This window comes from Urocitellus parryii, chromosome 9, assembly GCF_045843805.1.
Source record: "Urocitellus parryii isolate mUroPar1 chromosome 9, mUroPar1.hap1, whole genome shotgun sequence".
Taxonomy (NCBI): domain Eukaryota; kingdom Metazoa; phylum Chordata; class Mammalia; order Rodentia; family Sciuridae; genus Urocitellus; species Urocitellus parryii.
Window position 1 is genome coordinate 62,986,140 of NC_135539.1, and position 27,485 is coordinate 63,013,624.

The following is a 27,485-nucleotide window of genomic DNA, read 5'->3' on the forward strand; positions in this document are numbered from 1 at the left end:
ACACATCTTCCCCAGAGCAAAACCTCCACCCCACACACCTTCCTCCCTGAGCTGGTGGCCTCCTCCTGGTACCTGACAAGGTCTCTCGCCACCGTCACTCGCCAGCTCTGCCTCAGGAACCGGGCTCTTCACCCATTCGATCAGATGAAGGGATCAGAGTAAATGCCTCCCTCCCTTGTGTCTTTCTGGTATTTTCCTCTAACTCTGCTGCTTCTCCTGCCTCTTTTCTTGCTTTTTTTTTTTTTTAAGTTCTCAAAAGAGGAGCCTCCATTGACTGGCTTTCCTTCCCTACTTCCCACTCCATCCTCAGCCCACTGCAATCTGACTTTACCACATGGTTTCCTCCTCCAGTCACCATTTCTATTGTTTCTAGAAACACTTAGACTAAGATTAATATAAATTCCAGAACTTTTTTTTTTCCTTTGGTACCAGGGATTGAATCCAGGGGCGCTTAACCACTGATCCACATCCCCAGCCCACCCCCCCCAGCCCCTTTTTAATATTTTATTTAGAGACAGGGTCTCACTGAGTTATGTAAGGCCTCACTAAGTTGCTGAGGCTGGCTTTGAACTCATGATCCTCTGCCTCAGCCTCCCAAGCTGCCGGGATCACAGACTCATGCCCCAGCACCTGGCCAGAAATCTATTTTTCACAGACGTGTTTGTCTTTGTATTTGTGAAACTGCTTTTAGATAGGAAACTGGTGCTCCTACCGTCACACAGCTCCCAGCACCCTGATTCATGTAAACGATGTGGACAGTACATTACCTTCATATTTTAACTCATAGCTGCCTAATTTTTCTTCCTAAACACTTCTTAATCTGACAATCTCTTTCTTCTTTTCAAAAGGCATCTATGGTGTTCCATGTTCCACAGCATCTCCCTCCCTAGTCTCCTCCACTCCTCGAGTGCCATCTTCCCAGGCAGCACTTCAAGTCTACCACCATCCAAGCCTGATCCCCTATGGTAAGAATCAGCCTCCACAGGGAGAGGCAAGAGAACATCGACTCAGCGGGTACCAGTCTGGGACATCTCTCTGGTTGCCCAGAACAACTCAGGTTGTTCATGGTCTACTTCCTTCATGTATCTTGGATGCCTGGATCTACAGGCATTTGAACTTGAGGCTGCAATGCATTGATCTTCAAACTAGCCATGCTGTAACTACACAATGTCAATCCATTGATGGATTCCTTCATGAAACAAAGATTTATCAACATGCCAGGTATTGTTTTTAGGCAGTGACGATATGATAACAAAAAAATAATAATAAAGTAATCCCCTATCTCATGCAGTTTATAGGGTAAAGTAGTACTGTATATATATGCTAAGATGAAGAACTATATGATGCTATAAGAGTTTAAAACAGAGAGAGGCCTGGGGATATAGTTCAACAACAGAACACTGGTGTAGCATGCACAAGACCCTGGGTTTGATCACTGCAAGTAAATAAAGTAGAGAAAATCAGTTAGGACAGGGAAGGAATCCCTGCTGAGAATTAAGAGTCAAAGAATGAAAAGGCCCCATTTGACAAAGCTACATGGCAGGGGTGTCCCAGGATGTGGAACATGTGCAAAGGTCCTGGCTCTTTCTCACATTATTTATTGTACTCACCCTCAGGGAGTCTCTCTACTAAGTTATGTTCCTTTTTTAGCATATCATTATTGACTTCTAAAGTAAATAACAGCTCCCAGTGCCAAATGAGAGCAATGATTGTTTTGGAAAGACTTCAGCTGAAATGCAAAATGATGGAGCCTAGGTTTTCAAACACATATTTACAAAAATATTTTTCCATATTTTAAGACCCTAGTTTATTTGCAGCTTGAATCTTTTTTAAACGAAAGATTTAGACCCAAGTATTGCAAGCTTTCACTTCTCATCAACTTTCCGACAAATTCTGCTCAGAACAGCTGCTCCCATAAAATTTAATTTGCCACTTCCCAAAAAAAAAAAAAAAGTCACTTCAATGTAAAATAACTCTGCCTTCCTGCTAATATTTTACAACCAGTTAAAACTGAAATGGACTCCCCAGTGAGGCTGCATCCCTGGGCCTGCCCAACTCCAGTGTGTGGGGAAGAACCGCGAAGTCACACAGGCTGGAGAACGCACCAGATAGCCCCAAATATTTGCACTGCCAAGAAAATGGTGGGGATGTTTGACAAATGTAAAAATGGGATGTGAAAACTTCAGAACAGTTACCCACATGCATCAATGTTCCTGTTTCAAAAGTTTGAAAGACAGAGTCCTTATGTGCTCCTACTTAACCTCGGTAGGCCCCCATTCTTTGTACATCTTATGTGGAAAAGGTACACTCAGAGCCAACAAATTGGTCAACTAGCTAATGGCATTTATTAGAATCTCACAGAATAGAAATGTTCTTCACGTGTTTTCCTAGGTGCCCAGCTTGTGCAAAAAAATTAACAGGAAGTGGAACTGGGCCAACCTCTCTGTGCTGGCTGCAGAACAAGGTTTCATTGTCAAAATTCATTCCCACCAAGGTGGTGCTCTACCTTCAAAAGAAGTGACAGGAACCTTTCCTCAGCCAAGCCAAGGAAAATTAATGACCACCACTCAGAAATATATGGTCTGTCAGGGCAGCCCCCAAATCCAGGTCATCACTGAAGAGCAGGGAAATGGACGATGGAATGAGGGAGGGGAAAGAAGGAAAATAAGCAAGACCCAGTCATCTTAGAAGACTTCCCGACTTCCCCCCAAAGCAATCTAGGCCAACATTCAGGAAATAAAAGATAAATTTTTGCACATAAAGCAGCCTACATCATGCAATTCACCATGCAGTAGCCAACAGTAGGGACTTTGTTAGGAACCATGATGAAAACCACCTGTGTGGTCCTTTTCCTCAGCCCCTCATGTTCTAGCAATTTCCAGAAAACAAAACTCCCTCCAGGTCCACAGCCTTGTGATAACTCTGGGTTCATTTTTATGGCAAAACACACTCTTGCTTATACCAAAGGTGACGTCATGACACCAGGCATGACTATCCCGTTAGCATACACACAAAATGCCCTGCTTTGGAGGTTCCCACTTCTTTTCACAGCAGCCAGAGTGATCCTGTTAAAAACCCTAAGTCACACACCATGTCACTCTTCTGCGTAACACCTCAGCAGGAACGACTCCAACTCCACAGCCCCATGATGCTCTGCAGGCCTTTCCCGGCTCCACCATCCATGCTCCTTTCCCGCCTCTTCATTAGCTAGCTGCCCTCCCAGCTCACGCTCCACCCATCTCTCCCTGCAGTCCACACAGGCTCACTGCCCACTGCCTGGTCTTTCCTATGAACTCCAGACACACCCCTGCTCTCCCCTTCCCTCATCTCCACTGTTTCAGTTTGCATGAGGTTTCCCTCCAAAGCTGTGTCAATGTAGCAACAGGTGAAATGATTAGATTATGAGAGCTGGAACTTGAGAAGTGGATTAATCTATTTGACGGATTAATCATTTGAATGGATTATTATGTGGTAGCTGTAGGCAGGTGGGGCATGGTTGAAGGAGGTAGGTCAATGGGGCCATGCCCTTGGGGGTTATATCTTGCCCCCTTGGCTCACTCCTCCTCGCCTCCATCCCTCACTCTGCTTCCTAGCTACCATGAGGTGAGACGGACACTTCCCTCCACCTCACCCTTCCACCAGAATGTTCCACCTTATCTCAGGCCCACAGCAGTGGAGTTGGACCACTCTGAAACTGTGAGCCAAAATAAGCCTTTTCCCCTCTGAGTTGTTCTGGTCAAGTATTTTGGTCACAGTGACATGAAACTGACCAACCCATGTACCAAGATTTGCTCCAATATAAGGACTAGGTGTTTCTTTCTCTCTCTCTCTCTCTTTTTTTTTCTTTTTTGATAGTGCTGGGGATCGAACCCAGGGACTTACATATCCCAGGTAAGCGCACTACCAACTGAGCTATATCCCCAGGACCAGGTGTTTCTGACCAATTCATTCTAAATGTAAGCCACTTGTCCAGTCCACTATCTCCATTTCCAGCTTGATTTTTCTCTATAGAATGTATCACTTTCTCACATATTGATGATTGATTGATTGGCTGATTGACTGATTTTTGCCCACTTCTTCCCACTAAATAGAAGCTCCATAACAGCAGGGTTTTTCATCTGCCTTGTTCACCACTGTATTCCCAGGGCTTAGGACAGCATCTGCTTCACACTAGATGCTAGAGCAATATTAAGTAAATAAATAAATGAATTCTGCCACTGACTGAAAAAACATAGGAGTAACTAAATTACCACCATGAAGAACTAAGACAGCCAGGTATGATGACACACACCTGTAATCCCAGAGGCTCAGGAGGCTGAGACAGGAGGATTGTGACTTCAAAGCCAGCCTCAGCAAAAAGCGAGATGCTAAACAACTCAGTGTAGACCTGCCTCTAAATAAAATACAAAAAATAGGGCTGGGGATGTGACTCAGTGGTCAAGTGCTCCTGAGTTAAATCCCCAGTACCCAAAAAAAAAAAAAAAAAGGAACTAGTACAGAGGAGGCAAGCCTTACTGGACTTACAGGCTTGTAGGCAGAGTCAAGCCTGATTTTATCTCCACCCCAGTTAGTTTCCAAAGAATTTGAGATTTCAACACAGGACAATCACAGTGGATTTTCTTTCAGGCTCAGCTATCTGGTGCTCCTTTATCCCCAAGATCATAAACTAATTGCATAGTTTGGACTTCAAGGACAGTGACTCAGGTATATTACTTAAAATGCATTAGTTGCAAAATTTCATTGGCACCCAATGAGCATTTATCCATTTCCAATTCCCAATGACAGACAATGTTCCTGGGCATTCTTCACATCACAGGCCACAAGGACAAAGACATCCACTGCTGACAAACATCCAACATAAATCCAGAGCAACAAAAATCAATAAGAAGCAAGAAGGTATAATTTAATCCAAACTTTTATCTAGCCTGCCCAATTATATATCAGCTAACAGTGGACTGCACTTGGTTCCAGGTGCAAACTCCACACTTAACTCAAAAACCTCAGACCAGTAACTTAACTTCCTTTAAAGATAAAGAAGAAAGATCAATGAATGCATCAAACTCCGATCAAGGAGTCCAATGACCATAAATTTTTTCCTATTTATTCTTCTAAAGTGAAAAGAGACCTTGGGGGGGGGGGAAGAACTATCAACTTCTCTGTTTATAGCAACATGGATATGAGAAAAACCCTACAGAAAAACACCATCGCTTTATGTACTTAGAACCAGTCTGGGTCTCCTTAGTTGAAACCTCCCTTTCCAGACATGGTGGATTTCCTCTGGCCTAGAGTCCCTAATCTCCAATCTTCTTGTCTCAAATTGTCTACCGCACCCCAAGAGTCAACCAGGTCATCAATGTGCAATGATAATGGAAATGGCTAATATTTATGAATCAGTCACTTTATATGTATGTCTCCAGCAAACCTCTCAGCAACTCTAGGCGATAGTTGCTATTACCCTCTTTCACAGATAAGGCAACTGAGGTTGAAGAAGAAATGATTCTGTGTTAGCTTTCTGTCACTATCACAAATACTTGAGCTAAGTCAACATATAAAGAGAAAGGGCTGATTTTGGCTCAGGCTTCTAGAGGGTTTAGTCCATGGTCAGTTGGCCTCATTGCTTTGAACCTATGGTGAGTTGATGCATCATAATGGAAGCCTAGGCAGAGTAAAACGCCTTACCTCATGGCCAGGAAACAAAAGAGAAAAGGAAGAAGAGATCAGGGACGCACAGCCCCTGTTAGGGGCACACTCCCAATGATTTAAAGATCTCCCTATTGGAGGCCCACCTCTTAAAGTTTCTATAGCTCCCAATAGAGCCAAACTGAGGACAAAACCTTTAACCTACAGTCTCTCTGCAGGGACATTGAAGATCCACACTATAACACTATGTGAGTCCAAATCTCAAGTGTAAATAAGTCTGGCTTCGCAGCTTGAGTTAGTATCAACTATACTATACAGCAAGTTTGCAAAGGCTATTGTATTATAAATTAACTTGTTGAAACAAAAGATACAGGACTGTGTTATGCTTGTTCAATGGTACAAAACTTAAAGTCCCGTCATTGAAACAGAATAAGCAAAACTGAAAATGTTCAGAATGAACATAGACATGATGTGCATTTTTCAGGAACATACTTCCCCTCCTTCAGTGTTTCTGTTTGCTAAAAGTCAACTTAATCACGAAGAGAACAATTCTCCAGTTCAGCAGAGAACTTTTTATATTGCTAATACCAGACAGGGAATAGCTACTCTTTAAAGCAAACATTAAAGATAAGTTGAGAAAGCCAGCAGCAACATCACAAGCTGTACTATTAACCTTGCCTTGCACACTGGAAGGCTCCAGCAACACCTGCATGTTTAGAAGCCCACTATATGAAACAGGGTATGAGAAAAAGCACAACTCTCAAAAAACAGCAGCACAAACTCTCTGCGCTATTCAAAATGTTAGGGAGACGGCATACACGCATTTTCCTTAAGTAACAACATCATAAAACAAATCTTCACAGCCAAGAGTCGCTTTGATATGTTCTTCATGAGTAAATTTTTCTTTTTTTAAGGAGCTGACATTTAAACCTAACAGGCAGGAAAAAAAAAATTTTTTTCTTCTCAAACTCTTATTCAGAATCTAAATCTTATACAAAAATCTAAAATAATTTGGAAACACATTCCCTCTTGGAAAATACACAGAAGTACTTTTGAAATATTGAGTACTGTGCCTATAAAAAATTTAACACTTCAACTTTAAAATTCACACTCATATCTCAGATAATCACTTTGTAGTTAAGGCTCCAACAACTGTGCCAACTGTGACATTTGCAAAGATTAGAATACTGAAATAGGTAGAGTACTGCCCAGTTCTAGAAAAGAAAACCAACCAAGGAGGGAATGTCTTGGAAAAGGAGTGCCATCTGGTCACGGAGGCTCCTGACGCTGAGGAAGGGCTGGACCAGTTCTCTATAAACATTCATTTTATCTTTTCCTCCTTATAATCAGTGCCTCTCTGGGACCAACCCACCACATGATTGGGATGGAGGCCCCAGAGGTGGGTTTGGCCCCAGCCCACCTGTCTTTGCCGCCTCTCAACTGCCACATGGGTAACTGCCCTCTAGTCTCAAGCCGGGTCCAGACCCCATAGTTTAGAACAAAGGTTTTTAGAAAAGTTAAAAATATCCATCATACCCTATGTGTTGGATTTCTGGACACTTAAGTGGTAAAAAATAGAAAGGACCAGTAGAAAATCTATGAAAGGAAAAGTCTAGAGGCATTCATTTATTCTGGGAGAGGAGGAATTACTCTTGGGTCATTTGGGCAAAGAAGCTTCTTTAAAGACGTGGAGAGATTTTCCATTGGGCATCTTTCCCACGTGGTTGTAAGCACAATGCAAAAAAAAAAAAAAAAAAAAAAAGTACACGTATACTTTTATGCAAATGTTCAATGAGTTACCAAAAACAATTCTTTCAAGATAGAATTAACTGGAGTACTGGGGAGGCACCAAATCTAAGATCTGATCATGGCAGGGGGGGAAAGGAGGAGTGCTTGGGATTTGTTTTCAAAGTGGGTGGGGGACAGGGACAAGTGAGGAGGAGGGCTGCTGCTTTTCAAAACACACTAACTCCATGGGCTGATGAGATTTCTATCTCATAAAGTCCACTTGGGAGAACAGGCTGATGGAGGGCACAGCCACTGCAAACCAAGCAGGGCCAGCCCAGGGCTTGTGGCACGATGCATCTACACGGCTTCACGAAGGCATTGCCTTGAGGAGCCCACTACTTAACGCTAGGTCAAAAGTGCCTGTTACCAGAATCTATCCAACTAACTCGAGACACAGATAAAATGCAATTTTATCAATAAAATAATAAGTTTCAAGAAAGGGAAGTTGGCAGAGAAAGTTTCATGACAAAATTAATAATTAAAATTTGAAACTGGAATATAAATCCTAACCTTCCAGGCATATGAGGATTATAAATCTCCACACTAGAATATTTACATTAAACTACAGCCAAGGTCACAGTCAGGAGATTCCTTTTCCCCCTTTTGGAGAGCAAAGTGATGAGAACTGTCATTTTCCATGAAATTTTAAACCATATTTCTTCTTGCCTTTTCCATTTGAAACTGAAATTCATTTCCCTATAAATATTTTAATACCTTTCTCCAACAAGTAAGGAACAATCCATCAGAGGACAATCTCCTAATTGTTTCACAAGCTTTTACATATAATGTTATGAAGCAAAAAATAATCATAATATTACAAAGCAAAAATATTAGTAGTGGTAGTAGTAGTATTGTCACAAAGCCAAGACCCTAGGTAGGAGTTTGTAACACCTGAAAAAAAATAGTGAGTCTTGAGAATATATGTCAAATGAAGAAAGATACGGTGGCCAACGTGTCATTCAGAGAAAGTCTCTATTTCTTCTTCACTTTTTAAAACTCTAACCTTTTTTTAAGCTTTATTGAGGTACAATTGATATACAAAAATTGGCATCATTAAATATGCTTTTCAAAATTCGAAGTTCACTGAGTATATATTTCCTTTCTTCTGTACCATCAAAAATAAGGCTAGTTCTTCTCTGCTTGGCTTTTTTGTAGTGGACCCGTTAGAGGTTGAATTGATGATGTCCCCTCAAAAAGATATTGTTAGATCCTAACTCACGTACCTCAGGGTGACCTTATTTGGAGATAAGGTCTTCAGGTTAAAATGAGGTCATTAGGGTTGGCCTGACCTCCACAGGACTGGTGTCCTTATAAAAGAAGGTGATTAGGTCCCAGAAGCACACAAGAGGGATATGAAGACACAAGGAGAGAGGCCTAGGCAGCTGCCCTCACCACCCTACCAAAAAACTGACCCTTCAAACACCCTGATGCCAGACTTCCAGTCTCCAGAACCGGGAGGCACAAAATTGCTGTCATTTAAACCATGCAGTTCATGGTGCTTCGTCATGGCGAGCCTAGCAAACTACTCCAGAGCCCATCAGGACTTTTTATTTTGAAGTCTTTCCAAACCATCTCTGCGCTCACCCATATGAGAAGGTTGCCAGGAATTAATGTCACATTTATTAGGCTGTAATTTCTACAATCTGTCTCATCCCCTTTCTAAAAAGTTAAATGGAAATTTTTCCATCCCCGAAGCTCTCTTTTGCGGACAATTTCTCAAAAAGAATAAGCAATGATAATTAGAGCTAATGCTTGCATGGTGTCTACTCTGTGCCAACTATTCACGAAGATTATCTTATGTATTTCTTAGGGGCACCAGAAGAGGTAGTCAGGGCTATTTTTACCATCCTGTGAGACTCAGCATCTTTGTTTTGCAGACACGACACCATCGTTTTACAGGCAGGAGAACTAAGGCATAGCAAAGTGGAAGTAACTAAACCCATGTGCCCCAAAGCCCATTCCCCTCATTCCCTCACACATCTCTTGTTATTAAGAGCCACGATACCGTGGTTTTAGTCCCAGGACCACATCTGCAGGATGCTCTCAGGTCGCCAAGAGGCTCTCATCTGAATCTAGAGATTCAACCTTCTTCTATACCAAACAAAGAATGGCTTGATAATTTCTTACTATTGTCTATCCTAACTTGTACTTTTCTTTTCCCCAGTGCTGGAGATCAAACCCAGTAACTTGCCAGGTGCAGTGGCGCACACCTATAATCCCAGAGACTCAGGAGGCTGAGGCAGGAGGATCTCGAGTTCAAAGCCAGCCTCAGCAACCTAGCAATGCCCTTAGTAACTCAGCAAGAACTTGTCTCTAAATAAAATATTAAAAAGAGCTGGAGAGAGCCAGGCACGGTGACACATGCCTATAATCTCCGCAGCACAGGAGATTCAAAGCTAGCCTCAGCCTTGGTGAGGCACTAAGCAATTCAGTGACCCTGTCTCTAAATAAAATATGAAATAGGCCTGGGGATGTGGATCAATGGTTAAGTGTCCCTGAGTTCAACCCCTGGTACCCCTCCACACAGAAAAAAAGAAAAAAGGGCTTGGGAAGTCAGGATAGCAATTATCAAGAATACAAGTAACAACAATAAATGTTGACAAGGATGTGGGAGAAAAGGTGTCCTTATAACACTGCTGGTGGGACTGTATATTGTGCAATTACTCTGAACAGTAGTATAGAGACTCCTCAGAAAACTTGAAATGATACCACCATTTGATCCAGGTATCCCACTCCTCACCCAAAGGACTTAAAATCATCATACAATAGGGATGCATTCTCATCAATGTTCATAGCAGTCCAATTCACAATAGCTAAGCTATGAAACCAACCTAGATGTCCTTCACCAGATGAATGGATAAAGAAACTGTGTTACATACACACAATGAAATATTAATCAGCCAGAAAGAAGAATGGAATTATGGCATTTGCTGGTAAATGGATGGAACTAGAGAATATCATGTTAAGTGAATAAGCCAATCCAAAAAAAAAAAAAAAAACAAAGGCTAAATGTTCTCTCTGATATGCAGATGCTAACACACAATAAGGTGGGTGGGGTAGGGAAGAATGGTAGTACTTTAGATAGATAAAGGAGAATGGAGGGAAGGGAGGGGGGGATGGGAATAGGAAAGATAGAATGAATCAGCACTAATATCCTCTGTGCATATATGATTACATGACCAATGTAATTCTACATCACATATAACCAGAAGGGAGTTGTACCCCATGTATGTATAATATGTCAAAATACATTCTACTATCATGTATAACTAAAAAAAAATTTTCAATAAATAAATTGGTTAAAAGGGCTGGAGATGTGGCTCAGTGGTTAAGTGCCCCTCTTAATATCTGTGCACCATTTCTAGTTGCAATTCTATTCTTTTTGTTGAAAGGATGAAACTTAAATAGGGTTCAAATAACTCTCTTTCTTTGTCATAGTTTGTTATTACAATGTCTTACCCAAGTCATGATTCACCTCTCTTTCTCAGAACAGAAGGGCTTTGAAAACTCCTTTGTTTTTAGACTTTTTCACAAGCTCACCTTGGCTTTGGGTTTCCCTGATCCTCTTCTTACTGTTTGTGCCCTTTTCTGAACTCTGCCATCCGTCTTTTAAACTGTGTGTTGTACAAATCTGCGCTCAGAGAGCTCCAGGGATACCTTAATGTTGTTGGGTTTTGTTTGTTTTTTTTAAGGTGTATTCTTCCCTTTTTTCGCTCTAAAATAATTGCTACTCTTTCTATCAGAAGTTCATTTTTCAAAGTCTTCTATCTCTCTAAAGCCACCTTTCTTTTTATTCTTTCTGCTATAATTTGGATCTAAAATGTCCCCCAATGGTCTGTAATTTAAAGACTTGATCCTCAGTTTGGCACTAATGAAAGGTGGGGCTTAGCAGGAGGTCTTGGATCATTGGGGGCATGGGCTCTTCCTCTTTTTCTCTTTTGTCCTGGCCATGATTTCAATGTTTTTACAACTCTGTTTACTCCCTGCCATGATGTTCTACTTCACTATAGACCAAACAGGTCCACACAAGCATGGACTAAAACAGTGATCCAAATAAACCTTTTCTCTATATAAGCTGACTTATTGCAGGCATTCTGTTATAGTAAGGAAAAGCTAGCACAGCTCCTTTTATGTTCTCAGGAAATCTTTATAAAAGCCAACTGTCAGCTAAGAAATGTACTGTGGGAGTAAAAGTATATGGCTCCTATCCAGAGTTCTCAGAACTTAGGGCTTCTTGAACAAACATGGCCTTTCCCTCTTCTCCTACACTGTGGCTAATTTTTCCTAAATCTGGATGTGGTGTGACCAGCAATTCCTCCTTTCATTCATACAACCTAACAGAAACCACGTGTCCCAAGGTCCTCACAACTTCAACCCCACCACCCAATTCTGACTTGTTCTCCAAATGAGGTCCAAAGCAGCTTGAAAGCAGAGAAACTCTATACACCAGCAAAGCAAGTAAGAAATCAACTAATATTCTCTCGGACACTTTCAGCAGATACCCCACCAAGCCAAAGTGTGAAGAAGTCAAAGCGCCTCCATTACATGTCCAGTCTGATAAAAAGGTACAGTCACCTCACCATGAAATCACTTCTATTTCCCCTTCGTTTCATTCCAATCTCATTCAAATGCTCCCTGACATTTTTTACCTTGGAGTTCCTTTCTTCCTGTACGTGATTCACCTCCCAGACATATTCCTTTTAGCCCAGCAAACCTCTCTGTGGCCCCAATTTAATACTGGCCCATCCCCAGCCCAGGCTGGTGATGCTTCTGGATTTAATGTGCTTTCTTTAGTGTCTGTGTGTTGGTACCCATAGGAGTTCACAGATATTCCCCTGTTGGTCTCTTCTGAGAATTACTTGATCCCTCCTCCATTCAGGCACCCTTTTATGTTACCACCTGTTTCCTCCTGCTATGGAATTAATTTTTAAATCCTGGGTGGCCAGCTCTCCTGGGCCATCAGGATACTGCAGAGAAAGAAATCAGTCAGGCTTCTGAGACCTGCTGTATCCCATTTGAAATCAAGGATCTTTTAAAAGTCAATCAACATCTATTTATTCAGCATCTGTTATATACCTATCACTGTATAAAAGAAATGACAATATGCTCTTCTTTGAATATCTTCCCAACAGCCATCGCACAAGACACTTCCTGCAAAGTGACCCCCATGAAACTACAGGTACGTGCGCTGGCCAGACTTCAGGTGCTTAGTTCACAAGAGACACACAAATAAACCAGCTTCCCGACTCCTGGCCAATTAAACCTCACATTACATAACTACTATTTTAAAAAAAGACCACAGAGGCAAACCCTCTAAACAGGATTTTCCTTCTTTAGCAGTCTCGGAGGAAGAACTGTGCTAATATGGTGTTTCTATTCCTGACAGGAATAACCCTTAATTATTATGTTCCTGAAGCATCTAGAAATTTTTAAATAGAATTTCACGTAATGTTAAGAAAATTGGAGAACGACGTCACTGGCAACAGAAAATATTTTGAACAAAGAGAGAAAGGAAAAAAAAAAGAGTAAAGAAGGGTCAGGGGGGAAGCAATGATCCCACTAAGTTGTTTATAAAGTGCCAGAAATGGGAAAAGGGAAAGACAGAACACTAGAGAAAATTAGGTTCTTCTACAAAAGACTATAAAGACCTTTCATTCATCAGTGATTATCCATTAATCCCTGATGAAATCAAGTTTCATGATGTAAATGAAACCTATTTTTAGGGGGGAAAAATATACATGTGTGATATGCAAGTGAATGTGTTTATGACCCTTTGCCTAAACCATGGAACTGAGTGTAAGGAAGCAATTTTTATAAACTACCTTTGTAGACATTACCCTTATCATCCTATTTTCAGGTGCCTGTGAATAACCTGTAAATCTAGCTGTAAGTTCCAGTATTTCCCTTAAGCAGAAGTGCCTGCTACTGGTCATGTGCATTTTTAGCCTAAGCATGGCCAGCTCCAACTGGGACCGTTACACAGAACCTTATGGAAAGAAAGGAACTTCTCATTGGCCAGGGATGCCTGGAACAAGGCTGAGCTCTGTGACTCAGATAACCAATAGGGTTCACCATACCCCTGACAAAGCCAGGTAGGAAATCTGCCCTCTCCAGGGGATGCTTTTGGAGCATCCAATATACTAAGTATTGGAATATGCAAAGGCAATTAAGACCATGCCTGCCCTGGAGAATATAATTTGCTTTGTATGAAAGACTTGCTTGTTTATAAAAACCAAATCTAGAGAGTTATTCTAAGGTTCTTTCCATGGCTAGGTCCTCCCACCCACCTCCTGTTTGCAGGCACCAAACTGTTCATTTATCTTACCCAAAATCTACTGACTGACTAAATAAAGATGGTGGCCTTCACATCGTCACTCTTGCTGTAATGGAATAGGAAGGTTCATAATGTGAACAAACAGTACATTTGAGGGAGGCAGGGTGGAGCACAACTGTTGTATAATGAAGAAGTTGGCCTAGGTCCCAAGTTCCTGGGAGGGATACTCTAAATACTTGGAATTTCCCAAGTAATGGATGTTTTTCTATTATTCAAGAACCCCTTGGACCAAACCTGTGTCTTTGAAATGGCTCTGAGTGAAGGCTGGTCTCTCCACAAAGACCAACCATGTGATCAGGTTGGGGCTTTGGAGAAGGTAATAGCAGATAACTTCCAGAGAAGGGAGGAGGGGGTTGGAGATTGAACAGAGCCCAGAAAACTGGTGCACTTACGATTGTTTTATCATAAAACTGCAAATCAAATGAAGAGACACACAGGACAAAGTAGGAGAAAGTCCTGGATATGGAGCTCCCTCATTGCTAACGTTGCCAATGAATTAATCAATCAAAGCTTGACAGAGATTTCTGGATGATGACTGCATCAATGTGCCAGGCAGGTAACCAATCCTGATCCCACACAGCAAAGAGGGAAGCTCCATGCCCAGGACTCTCTTTATCCTGTGTGTCTCTTCATTTGATTTGTATCTTTTATGATAAAACAATCTTAAGTGCAGCTGTTTCCTGGGCTCTGTGAATCATCCAAGCCAATTATCACATCAGAGATGGTTGTATGAACCACTGGTAGCCAGTTGGTCAGGAATGGGCAACCTGAGAGCTCCTGAACTTTGTGGGTGGCATCTGAAGCGAGGGCAGTCTCACTGGGGACCACACCCAGAACTTGTGGAGCTTGTGCTAAATCCAGGTAGTTGCGACACGCACTCTGAGCACCTAAAGGCTCGCCAGAAATAGTCCCTTTAGGAAGCCAATCTCCTACAGCTTACTCCACCCACAACTCGCCTCCAACCCCAGGCTGAGAATTTACATGGTCCAATCTCAGCAGGAAATCGCCTCAAATGGGTAGATGAGCACAACTACAGAATCAGACAGGCTTTTTGATAAGTGGTGTCATTGAAGGATACTCAATTACAAAGCTACCATGAATGCATGAAGAGTTCAGTAGTTGAGGAAAGATTCAGAATACCTTCACAAAGGCAGTCAGAGTCTTAAAGATCAAAGAAACACTTAGGCAAGAAGGAATAAAGGGTCGAATCATGGCGCTCAGTTAATAATGATGCAAATTACTCCTTTTATTAACTCCTTACTCTATGCCTGAAACTCAAAGATTACTATTTGAGTTGAATAGCAGATGAATCCTTAAGCCCATGAGATGGAGTCTTATCATGCCCTTTCTATAGGTAAGGAGATACTGAGACTTCAGGTAAACTTGATGAAGGCTTCAGAGCTGGAGGGGAGAGGATAACTGAAAAGTGGTAGAAGAAGGGAGGTGCTGATAGCTCCTAATGGCAAAACCCAATATGTCTTGGTTTTTTCTGTTGCCAGTGAGGAGCCATCAAAGGAGTTTGCACAAGGAGTTTGCACAATGAGTAATGTGACATGCATCATGTTTGAAAGATAAATACTCAAAAGGAGAAAGACTGGAACAGAGAGACCGGTTAGGGGGTCAATGGGAAGGTTATTGGCCAAACATGGTAAGAGCCTGAAGCAGGGTGAGAGCAGAGGAATGAGTAGGTGGAGACAGGGACAAGGCAGAGGGAAGCATGGAAGATGACAGAGATGCGGAAGGCTCAGGAGCCTGGGGACACCGGGGGGGAGAGTTGCCATGAGAGAGTTGCCATGAGAGATCAATGGATCATCAAAAACATCAATGGGTCATCAAAAACACACATCAAAAGCAGTGGCACAAGCCTGTAATCCCAGAGGCTCGGGAGGCAGAGGCAGGCGGCAGGAGGACCGGGAGTTCAAAGCCATCCTCAGCAAAAGCGAGACTTGCTAAGCAAGTCAGTGAGACCCTGTCTCTAAATAAAATACAAAATAGGGCTAGGGATGTGGCTCAGTGGTCAGGTGCCCTGAGTTCAATCCCCAGTTCAAAAAACAAAAACAAAAAACACCTGTGTACAGGATATGCCCTTCTATATCGATGTGCACATTTATTCAGTGATATTGCTCTTGTGCACAGCCTGAATTTGGTGGAATTCATAATTTTGATCAATTAATGGATAATGAAGTCATGTTTAAAGACTACGTACAACACTGGCAAGCAACCATTTAGCTCCCTTCTACACTCCAGATCTGAAGACTCGTGGCTGAGCACAGCCTTCCTATTCCTCCAAGCTCCCTGTGTTTCGTTTGCACCTGCCTTTGATGGATAATGAGCATCAGGGGAGCTAATCAAGTATTTTTGTCTAAATGGCTTTTTAGACTGCTGAGCTGAAGCAGAAGGGTAACAGACCACCAGTCTAATCATTGATTGGTGCCATTCAGGAGTGTATACATAGAACTAGTTGTCTTCTCATTCCGTCAAGAATTCTATGGGAATCAATCAAAAGAGAGTGTGGAAAGGTAAACACAGCTAAATGCAAAGCCACTTCCTCTAAGACTGCACTAAGAAAATGCAAAGCTAACTATAAATAAAATTAATACTGGGTTTCCAGTGCTGCAATGAACAATCATGGCCATTCAAACCTGGTCCTGCTTTCATGGTTAGACTTGTGCCCCTAAGTTTAAGTAGAGAGCCCTGAAGAATCATTTGATTGATTAGCAGGATTTTGCTGAATTCCAACAGCAAACCTGAACCCAGAAGGATCAATAATAATCTGTTTACTCAGTCTCTGAAATGTGCTGGATACTAGCTCATAAAAATTATTCTAGATCCTACTTCTACTGTTAAAAGCCTAGTTCTGTCTGGCAATGCTAACTACAAAGCAGAAACAGAAAGGGAAAGAAATTCAACATCTCTTTCCTCTGGAGACTCTGAGGGGGCTTGAAGGTTTGGAAGACAGGGTGCCACGCGTGACTATGTCTGTATTTCTCTTACTCCCTGACATTCCCAGGAACCACTTTGTAAAGCACTCATCTGAAAACGTTTAAAGAAGACGTACTGAAATGTACTCTTACACCACCCCTTGACACATAATCAATACACCTTTAAGCACACACATCTATATCTTGCATTAACCTTGCATTTCACCATGATTCAGGAGATATTTGCTGCGCTTCATCTTGAACTCTTTTCTAATCTGACATCACTCCATAATAAATACATCATCATAAAGATGCAGAAGCTATGCATCTAGGGAAGCCTTTGAAAATATTCTCAGATGGGACAGAACTCAGGGAATGATTTGTCAATATGGTTCTCTAATATGATTTCAAAAAATACTAAAATGCACTAGATATTGTCAATGTTTCAATAAAGTAACTGAAAAATCAGAGCATTTTTCATGTATACTAGAGCTTTTTGTGTGGCTCCAGATATGTCCTCTACTTTTCAACCAACAAGTTATAATGAAAAAAAGAAAAAAGAAAAACAATACTGACTTCTTTCATAGTACAAGGAAGCAAAGATCTCTTTTTTTCTGGGAGGTATACAACTTAAAGGTCAGATAAAATTGCAATACCCTACTCAGGAGGCTAAGGCAGGAAGATTACAAGTTCAAGGCCAAGCCTGGCAAACTTAGCTAGTCAGGTAAAACACATCATAATGGATATTAACTAGAACTCTGATATGTCCCAATAACTTTTTGTAGCAACTGTTACTTTTAACAATGTAACATTTTCTCCTATTTTTAAGGGGAAAAAAGAGAGACAACTTTCAATTTATAATAAGCAAGGTAGTGAATAGACACTTTAGGTATCTTCTAGGCATCATTTGATATGCTAAAGGTTACAAAATTTCCCCTATTCTGTATAAAGTTCCTGTTAGGAAAAAAATTACTTTCCCATTCTATAGAATATAGTTAAACCCAGAAGAAAATAAACAAGCATCAAAAAGGAATACTTTTAAATGTCATATTTTGAAACTGAGCCCCTAAGCAATAGAAGTAAATTCCATCATGTTCATTATGGATTGGCATTCATGAGCCTGACACATCAACAGAGATCTTTTATCCCTTGGTGTTGAACTTAGTGGAAACTGGCTACCGGACCACCATGCAAGGCTCCTCAAAGCCTAACTTCAACCAGGTTCCTGTAGATTGCTCAACTTCTGTCTGCCTTCCCAGAAGAAACTTGCCTGGGCCTCATCCTGAACTCTGCAAAGCTAACTTAATCTGCACAGTCATGGCTAATAAGAATTGAACACCTAAGTGTCAGGCTCTAGGACATGTGGATGAACAAGACAAGCCCCTCGGATGGGGATACAGATAGGAAACACATGGTTCCCGCACAGTGCAGTACAGACTCTGCCTGCCAGGCTGAGACCTGAGGGATGGCTGTGTTGGGCTTGACGGTGTATGGGTGGCACAGACACAGATAGAAACATGTAAAAGCAATGGCAGCTTGAATCCATGAATATATCATACAGCATCATTTTACAGATAATTTTCAATGCTTCCTGATATATGGCGGCATTAAGAATATGGAACTGAATTAGTGCTTCTCAATTTTTTCATGTATCACTTCCAATAAAAAATATTTTCTACGTCATAATCCTCTGATGTACCTTTATCATTTCTGCCACACATGTAACCTATATCGCTTAAAAAATGTTTCCCAAAACAATACTGGTTTTACTACTCAAGTGCACTCCGAGGTTTTATTCTCATGCTTTCCCCACCCAACTCCTTCTTTCAGTTCTGGTTATAGCCCTCTAATAGGTGGCAATCCACAGCGTGAAAAACTTTGGTATAAACGGTTCACCAGGTGCAATGGCCTATAATTGGATATACTTCCTCTTCATTTTATACTCTTTCTAAAAGTACCACTGTGGAAATTGGAGTGCCATTGTCTACTGACTGTCTGCCATGTGCCAAGGACTGGGCTGGACCCTTTCCATACGTAGTCTCATTAATCCACACCCAGCTGTGTGAGTGTGGACATACCATTCCATTTTATAAATTAAGAAACTGAAGCTCAGGGATCCAGATACTTGCTCAGTAGGATAGGATGGAGTCAGGATTCAAATCCTGCTCTGTCAGGCTCCAAAGCTCCGATTACAACATACTGCACTTCAAAAAAGACTCTTATGCAATCACAGCTAACCTAATAGCAGGAATTTCATACATTCCCCTCAAGATAACTCAAGTCCTTAGAGTGTTACAGAACCAAATTTGGGAGGCCCAAACTGAGAGGAGGGAAAGAGATGGTGGGGAAACTCTGAATTATGTTTTATTGCAGTTTTCTTCCCTGCCCTCTGATAACCTCAGCAAAGGTACTAACAAGGAGTGACCAACAGAGAATGGTAAGTGAGAGCCAGCAGAATGTTGACCTAGATAATCACCCACAAGACAGGCTGGCAGAAGTGCACTGACCATTCTGGGTGGCTCATAATGAGCGGCAGCCGGCTCAGGCTCAGCATCTTCCAAGGTTGGAGACAGTCAATGAATATTCACATGAAGGACTGCTGGCACAGCCAGAGAAAAAGGAGATGCCCTCACAGATCCTGCTGCTTCATTTTTAAAAGTCTTACAAAATCATGTTATCTGAGACTCTTTGGTGAGAGGGAATCATTTGGAAAGATAACAAAACACATTTCACACAGGTATTTGTTCTTCTAGCCCCATTATTAAAGATACATTTGACATGGATTCAAAATATATTAAATGTGAACAGATCAGGACAAATGTTCAGCCAAAAAGAAAAAAATTCTGCAGAAGGGAAGATGTGGGGGGAGATGGGCAAGGTCATATTAAACCATCGCTCATTACTTGGTCTCTCCCCAGACCTAAGATAATGTGCTGTCACCAAATGTCAAGTTCACTGGCCAGTCATTGGCGTAGATACTTCTAAGTGGTAATCTCGCTCAGAAATTTGAAGAACAGATGTATGTTTTGCAAATGCCATTGATTTTTACAAACAATAAATTTAAAATTTTGACAAATGGCCTTGGGGGTTTATATTTTTTTTGTACAGCATGTTGGATAGGAAAATGTTTATAGTTAACCTTGGCATATCAATTCACACGGAAATACAAGCTATGTTTTTTGTCTAATCATCTAGTGTTATTTTCTCAGCACCCTCTTAGCAATAAGAATATTGCTTAGTTCTCTTTGCTTTGCAAGTTCTAAGATGAAAAAAAAAATCTTAACTGTGCTAAAGAATCCATTGCCTGCTTATGAAACATAAAGGTTTATGAAAACATGGCATGTACTCAAATAGACCATTTGTTTTTAAATATTTTAATAGTGTGCACTGCTGTGTTAGAAACTAAACGTGTATTATGTCTGATGTTACATCTAGTGTGTACTCTACTTTGATCATTCTATCAAAAGATCAAAATTTAAATATTATAAATTATATTTTATACATGTTCTCCTTTGCATGAAATCAAACAGAATACTTGTTTCTTCTCCAAACACATGAGAATACAAACAAGCAATATATCTAAACTGAAAAAGTACGTTCTCACTATTGCATTCCATTAAGAAATGCCCTTAGGTATGGATTAAAATAAGAAATCTTTATGTTTTCTTAAAAGTCTAAATGTCTACATTCATGCTTTCAAATTTTTAAACATATCTTTAATACTTCTTCTAAAGGTTAATGATGCATGTTATTTTCACACACACACACACACACACACACACAGACACACACACACACACTCTCTCTCTCTCTCTCTCTCTCTCACACACACACACACACACACACACTACTAAAATCCTTTTCCCTAAGATCTCAAAGATTATATAAGCCAAGAGAAATGCCAGAATTTGAATAATTGATATTGAATCTCCAATGACCATGAAAAGCTGTCATTTTATAACAACAAAGCATAAAGTATGTACCTTGATTGGATTCTGGATTTAAAAAAAAAAAAGAGAGCTGTAAAAGACTTTCTTAAGATAGTATGGACAAAGTAGACATGAACAGGGTACAGAGGTTATCAAATCTTGATTAATTTTCCTGGGTGTGACAACAGTTCTATGATTTAAGAAAATGTCCTTGTTTTTAATGCCTATTGTTATTAGGGGTAAAATGTCATGATATGAAATTGAAGTGAACCAATGATTTTTTAAAATTCTACATATAATTAGGTTAAAATATAAAATGCTAATAGTTGAATCTCAGTAGAAGGATATACAGATGTGAAGGCTCTCCTCTGTAGGTTTCATATTCACAGATTTAACTAATCTTAGATTAATTAAAAATACTCTTTAAAAAATTGCTTCTGTACTAAATATGTATAGACTTTCCTTGTCTTTATCCCCTAAACAACATAATACAACTATTTACATAGTATTTACCTGGTATTAAGTATAACATGTACTCTTGACATGTTATACTAGTTTTCCTATAGACAGAAGGATATGTGCAAGGTTATATGCATATACTTCACCATTTTCTCTAAGGTACTTCAGCATCCACTGAATTTGATATGGCAAGTTCTGGAACCAATCTATCTCAGATACTAAAGAATAACTGTATTTTTCATTAAATCTTTTTATGTGTACAAAAATATTCATAATAAAAAGTGACAGAGGGATAAAGAATAGCACTTTCATTTAAGCATATATGTGGATTGACTACTGAACCAAACTAGGTAAAGATAAAATATTGCTTTTCATAGACAGCAAATGTTTCATTTTCTCTGAGCAGTATACATTAGAGAATCAATTTTCCACCATTGACCCAGAGAAATTATGGCCGCCCTTCTGGCTGCGACCACAGGGAACAGCTGATTGACATACACCACCTGAATTAGAGCAGATGCATTGAGATCCCCAGAGGGTAATCCACGCAGACCAGATTACATGACAACACGCACTCTTAGAAAAATATGGGTTAGGAATTACAGATGCCTTTGAGCTTGGAACCCTCACTGCAGACTCACCAGGCCTTGTTATATGAGGATAGCATATCAAGCTATGACCTGAACTTAAAGCAAAATCAAACAAATATAAAACATCAGCTCTTTCTGACCATTCACCCACCAAGAGTGGGTTCCTTCTTCCTTTTTTTTAATCTGCTCAATAAAGTGGACTACTGGATTCAATATTAAGCAAAAACCCTGGGAAGCCACCCTAAAAATTCAACTTAACACTAATCATAAAGTTCTGGAATCATGAGAAATGTTAGAACATCTGAACATTAGATTTAGGGGTAAAGTATTTCAAATAAAACTCAGGCCTATGAAGCAATACCGTAGGGTGTTTCCTATTTATAAGTGGAGTCTTTTGGATTTGGGGTCCACATCTCAACAATTTGGGGCACGGTTGAGTCAGAGTGCAAACTCTCCTGACTCATCCATGACTCACTGCAGAATCTGGTATTTTTTTAATTGAACTGAAACTAAGCAGAAAGCAGTGGGTTTTCAAGTGGCCCAATACAATCCCTAACTCCACTTCACCTAATCTTTTCATGTACTTTTTATTTTTGCCCTTTCTTTTTCTCTCATGAATTCAACTCACCATCTAGCATCTTCATTGCCATTATTGCCTCCTCCTCTTCCCACTTCCCTCCCAAACTCTCCAGGCCTACCAGGAACACCCAAAGGCATTGTTATCACTTGCGTTAAACTTCAGGCAGTGAGCTGTAAAGAATTCTAATGTGGCCCATAAAGCCTGATGGAGTCAGGCTGCAGGCTGAAGCAGTCACAAGAACAGTTCACTTTCCTTTAACCAAAGAACAATTACCCTGTTTATGGGTTGTCAGGCCCTTTCCCTTCTCCTCACTGCCGCCTGCCTTTGATCTCTAACCAGGCATTTTTATCTCTCCTTAAGGAAGCAGGAGACCTGGACACGGAAATCCCATTTTTGTTTCATATTTCCCCAATAAGAGACATGATCTAGGAGGACTAAAGATGACAAGGACTTTGGGGAATATCTGTGGGTTTCATATTCAAGGATGTCCTGAATCCTGTTCAAGTTTTCTGATTTCTTGAAAAGTTTCTGTCTATCAGCACTAACTAAACTGATAGAAAAACAGAATAAAATCTTAAAAATACAGAAAGGTAAGAGCACATTACATTTGTTTATCAAAAATTTGCTGTCAGCCAGGCATGGTGGTGTGCACCTGTAATCCCAGCCACTCAGGGGGCTGAGGCAGGAGGTTCCAGAGTTCAGAGCCAGCCTCAGTCACTTAACAAGGCCCTAAGCAACTCAGTGAGACCCTGTCTCTAAATAAAATACAAAATAGGGCTGAGGATGTGGCTCAGTGATTAAGTGCTCCTGAGTTCAATCCCTGGTACCAAAAAAAAAAAAAAAAAAAAAAAAATTTTTTTTGCTGTCAATGATGACAGACTCCCAGTATGGGGTGAAGCACGGAACCAGACCCTCCATCTCCAGGAGACCTGAGTGAAGCTACTGCAAAGACAGATGAGGATGAAGCTCTGGCAAACTTCCAGCCAAAAGGCTGGCAATCAAGAGGTCCCTCTGCCACCTGTAGGCCAGGGGAGGCCAGGGGAGGCCAGTCCCCTAGGGGAACTGGAAGAAGGCTCAATAAGGAAGGCTCAACAGAGTCAAGTGCCCTCAGCTGAACACAGTCTTTGGTGGGGGATGCTCACAGAAGTGAAAAATATGTACTTCAAGGCACAAAAGACACATTTGGAAATCTGGGCAACATGGTAATCTAAGCCCCTTCCTGAGGCTCATGTTCTCAATGCCTCAGTTTCTTTATCTGTCAAATGGAGGTCATAATAGTGCCTTCTTACTTGCAGGGTCATTGTAAAGATTGAATCAGTATGCACAAACTGCTCAGAACAGGGAGGGTCGAACACATGATAAGCCGTATATTAATGCTAAGTATTTGGTATTATAAGGTAGAAGCATGCCTACAGAAAAGTGTGCTAAAGAAAGCTTACCTTCTTTGATCTCCACCTTCTACCAGGCAGCCAGAAGTACCCAATCAATTTCAGCAGACCTACTACTAACTAGCCAGAAATACCTATGTCTCAAATCTTTGGTTCCCTGTCTAAACTCCCAGAAGCCTGGAGTGGTCTGGAGTGGTCTCAGCCAAGGCCAAACAAGTGAGACTCTCCCTAGCAACTAGGTTCAGATATAAAATTGCAAGATGGCAACATGCTATGATTAAAATGGAAATTGACATATGATTAAAATGGAAATCTACCTGACATGCATGTCAGAGCCCACACATTCTCAGTAGGTAAGTTCTGTAGCTTCTAATAAATGTCCTTAACTCCATGATGCTGTGAACCTCAAAAATTAACCTGGTAGAAGATGGAGGCAAATTACACTCCACATTATCAAGACACAAATGCAGTGACCTTCAACAAAGTACATGGCCCCAGAGTCTGTGACATAAACAGGTAATTGGCCATCAGCACACCTGGATGACACAGTGAGTCAATTCTTCAGAACAGGCAGGGCCACTGACTTTTATGCTCTCATGCTGTGCCACACCTGGTATGCCACAAGAACAATACTTACGCATTACAATAGGGCTTCTTTTCATAGCCTTTGTAGTTGTTCATGTTGAGAGCCATCTTGCAGACCTCACAGTGGAAGCATCCTTTATGCCAATACTGAAAAAAATATAAATATTTAAAATTTTAGTACAATCCCAATTCTGGTCAGGATGGGTACAGAAGGAAGGCTTTTAAGTGCACCACAGTTCTCATATTTGAAAATACTACAATGAAATACATGGAAGTAGCAATGTGTTTGCCTTTACTTCAGTAAATAAAGCAGGCAGCTATTCGAGTTTTAAATTAATCCTACCACAACTAGACTCATGATGGAAGAACTGCCAAGGCTCTATCCACATTGCACTTCTGTGAGCAACCAAAAAGGAACTCTAAGCTCTGTCAGTGGCGAAATGGGGCCCATGGAGTGACTTCAACACGAAAAGGATTCCAGTTGAAAGTACCTAAACGCAGTGTTTGTAGAGCTCTATAATGAGAAAGACTATGTAAAGTGGCCTTGTCCGCCCACCCCATCCCTGCCCAGCTTTCACTAAACTGCAGGAACACGGTTAGACTGGGATGACTGTTGGGATAATGGCTTGCTCAAATAAGACATTCGTAGGATCTAACACAGATTTCACTGGGAACGCCTTGGCTAGTTGCAATTGTCAAGTCACTCGCGATCGCGCCCGGGTCTCTCTCCCAGGCTGTTTAACTCCATCCATACCCAAGAAGGGCAGAGGGCAGAGCGATAGAAACCCGGTTAAAGCCACTTCCTCTGGAATTCCCACCCGGGTGGATTAGAGACCCGTGGGTCCGATTCGCCACGCAGAGCCGCCTCTCGGGTGGGGATTATTCTTAGCAATGCGGCAGCGGTCACCCAGTGACATATTAATTACTATTTGCCTTTCCCCCTCGTGGCGGTCACCGGAGGAGCTAGGGGCTGGGGGGGGTGGGTCTGAAGTGAGGGTGAGGGGTGCGGAGTCTCTAGGGAGGGGAGTGAAGGACAGACTGGAGGGGGGAGAGCGCAGAGTGCAGAACTGCCCCCACCCCGGGTGCCTAGCCTGGTCCCTGGCTGCCGGGGGTCGCCACCGCCGCGCGCCCTCCACAGCAGCTGTGCTGATGCCGCGCAGCCCTGCACCCCTCCAAAAGCATTTCCCAAATTCCAACATCACAAACGTCAAGAATGGTCTCTGACACTCCAGCGGGTGTCTAGCTTCGCGCTCCCTCCCTCTGTGCCAAGACACACAAACACAGCGACCCACTCATCTCTTTCCATCCCAGGTGCCAAAACTTCTGCAAGCAGGTGCAGCCCGGCGCCCGGCAGGTCCAGGCTGGCCTGGCGCCCCCTTCGCTCACCTTATCCAGGCAGTTGACTTTCTCAGTGGGATACACGACTTTTCCGCAGCGGGCGCACTGGGGGTTCATTGTCGCGGTTCCCGCGGGCGGTGGCTGCTGCGGCGGCTGTGGCTGGGGGCTCCGAGGAGCCTCTGTGACATCCCCCGGCAAGCCCAACGCCGCCTCCGGGCAGGCGGGAGGGCGCCGAGCGCCGGGATCTGGGGGTGGGCGCTGGCCCGGGGGCGAGCGGGCCGCGGTGGGGGCTAAGGTGGGTGCGCAGCGGGGCCTGGCGCTTGGGGCCGACCGCGCTTTCCGGCACTCGGGTGCTGGGGCTCGGCTCTGGCTGGGGTTCCGCGCCGCTGGCTCTGCGTCGTTCGCACTCCAGGTACCAGTGACTCACAGACACTCGCGCCCGCCCCTCGCGCTCACTCGCTCCCCGCCGCCGCCGCCGCCGCGCAGGCCAAACCCACCGGCGCGCCCCGACCGAAGTGGCAGTGAACGAGCACGTCGGGCACCCGGGGAGGGAGGGCGAGGCGGGGTGGGGGGGACTGGGAGGGCCGGGACCTGGAGCTTGCAGACAGCTGCGGGCGGCGACAGTGTGGCCTGGGAGCAAGCCTCCCGCGGCAGCCGCCGCAGCCTAGGCGCCCAGGTGGGCGGCGGCGGGGGAGGTGCGGGGTGGAGGCGGCGGGACCCAGGGGAAGGGCTCCACGGCCGCGCACTTTGGTCCCTTCCTCCTCTCTCCCCAGCAGGGAGCACCTCCACTCCCAAGCTGATGTCCCTGACACCCAGAAGACGCAGGGAGCCCGGGGCCAGGATGCGCCAGCGCTTCTCCTGCAGCTCAGAGGAACAGCACCCTTAGCAGCACCCAGTTTCCCGGTAGAGGTTGCCCCGGCCACGCGCAGCGACGCGCCTGGGAGCCGGAAAACCAGCCGGGAACTCCGAGATTCGAGTCACGGTGGCGCCGGGGTTGTTCCGCGCCCGCTCCCATTGACCCCTTCCGAGTAGATGCGCACTCGATTGCCTGGATGGGGAACAGCCTGCTTCCTTACTGGCTCCCAGTCCCTGTACTCTTTATACCTGCCCTTGGAGAACGACGGGTTTTTAGGCCCGAGTCAAGCCTCCCTTGATTAATACGAGCCGTCGTTCATTTTATTTTAAGTCTGTATGCACTGTTTTGTTGTGCAATGAAGCACCACAAGAAGCTGCGAAAAGTTCTTCTTCTGCGTTGAGAGAAGCAATGACAAACTCATGGTCCAAACCAGAAGAGTCAAAGCATCAAGCTGAAGGGTAGGATGAAGCCAAACAAAACGGCTATCATTTTTTAATAAGAGTTCAGGTTATTCGATTCGCTTTGTTAGAGGTAGTAAAATGGAGATATACTATCAAGAAAGCCCAACTCGTCAGTTATTAATTTTGTGCAAATTTTTAGCCTCTCCATGCCTCAGTTTTCTAATCTACAAAATGGGGGTAACGATGGAATTACAAAATAGTGCCTTCCCGCCTATTGTGAGGATTAGGTGAGTCAGCAAATCTCAAGAGCTTCAGCCTGCCTGGCTCTTGGTAAGCACTGCATAAGAGTCAGGATTATCATAAATTGGTCACACCAAAGAAGCAAACACATTCCATTGCTAGCACACGGATTAAGTCTAAGTAATGCCACATAGCAACTACTGTGACAAAGATTTCTGTCATTTTTTTTTTTTAATTCAGACCTGCATCTTTTCATGAGAAAACTTGATTTCTGAGCCTCTTAGGCGGGCTGTGCAGATGAACTTATTCAAAATAATACTGTGCTGTTTTGTCTTTTTAGAAGAGGTAACTTCTTTAAAAGTATTCAGGGAGCAGGACAGCCTCTGAACCCTCTGCTGTGTTCACAAACCCACCTCAAAAGCAAATAAAAGGATAA

The 27,485-nt window shown here is 42.6% G+C and overlaps 1 protein-coding gene across 2 annotated transcripts in view; it reads right to left on the reverse strand.

Moving 5' to 3' along the window:
- The window catches only part of Nebl (nebulette), a 327,715-nt gene extending 301,933 nt beyond the window's left edge, over positions 1–25,782 (reverse strand). Inside the window, exons 1-2 of one of the 2 annotated variants that reach the window (XM_026402385.2) lie at positions 25,601–25,782; positions 24,267–24,361 (exon numbers count right to left, since the gene is read on the reverse strand). In XM_026402385.2, coding sequence (XP_026258170.1) covers positions 24,267–24,361; positions 25,601–25,669 — 164 coding nt within the window. In that variant the 5' untranslated portion in view covers positions 25,670–25,782. The remainder of the gene's footprint in view (positions 1–24,266; positions 24,362–25,600) is intronic. The other variant, XM_077802715.1, reaches the window with a different exon arrangement.
- Positions 25,783–27,485: the final 1,703 nt, after the last annotated feature.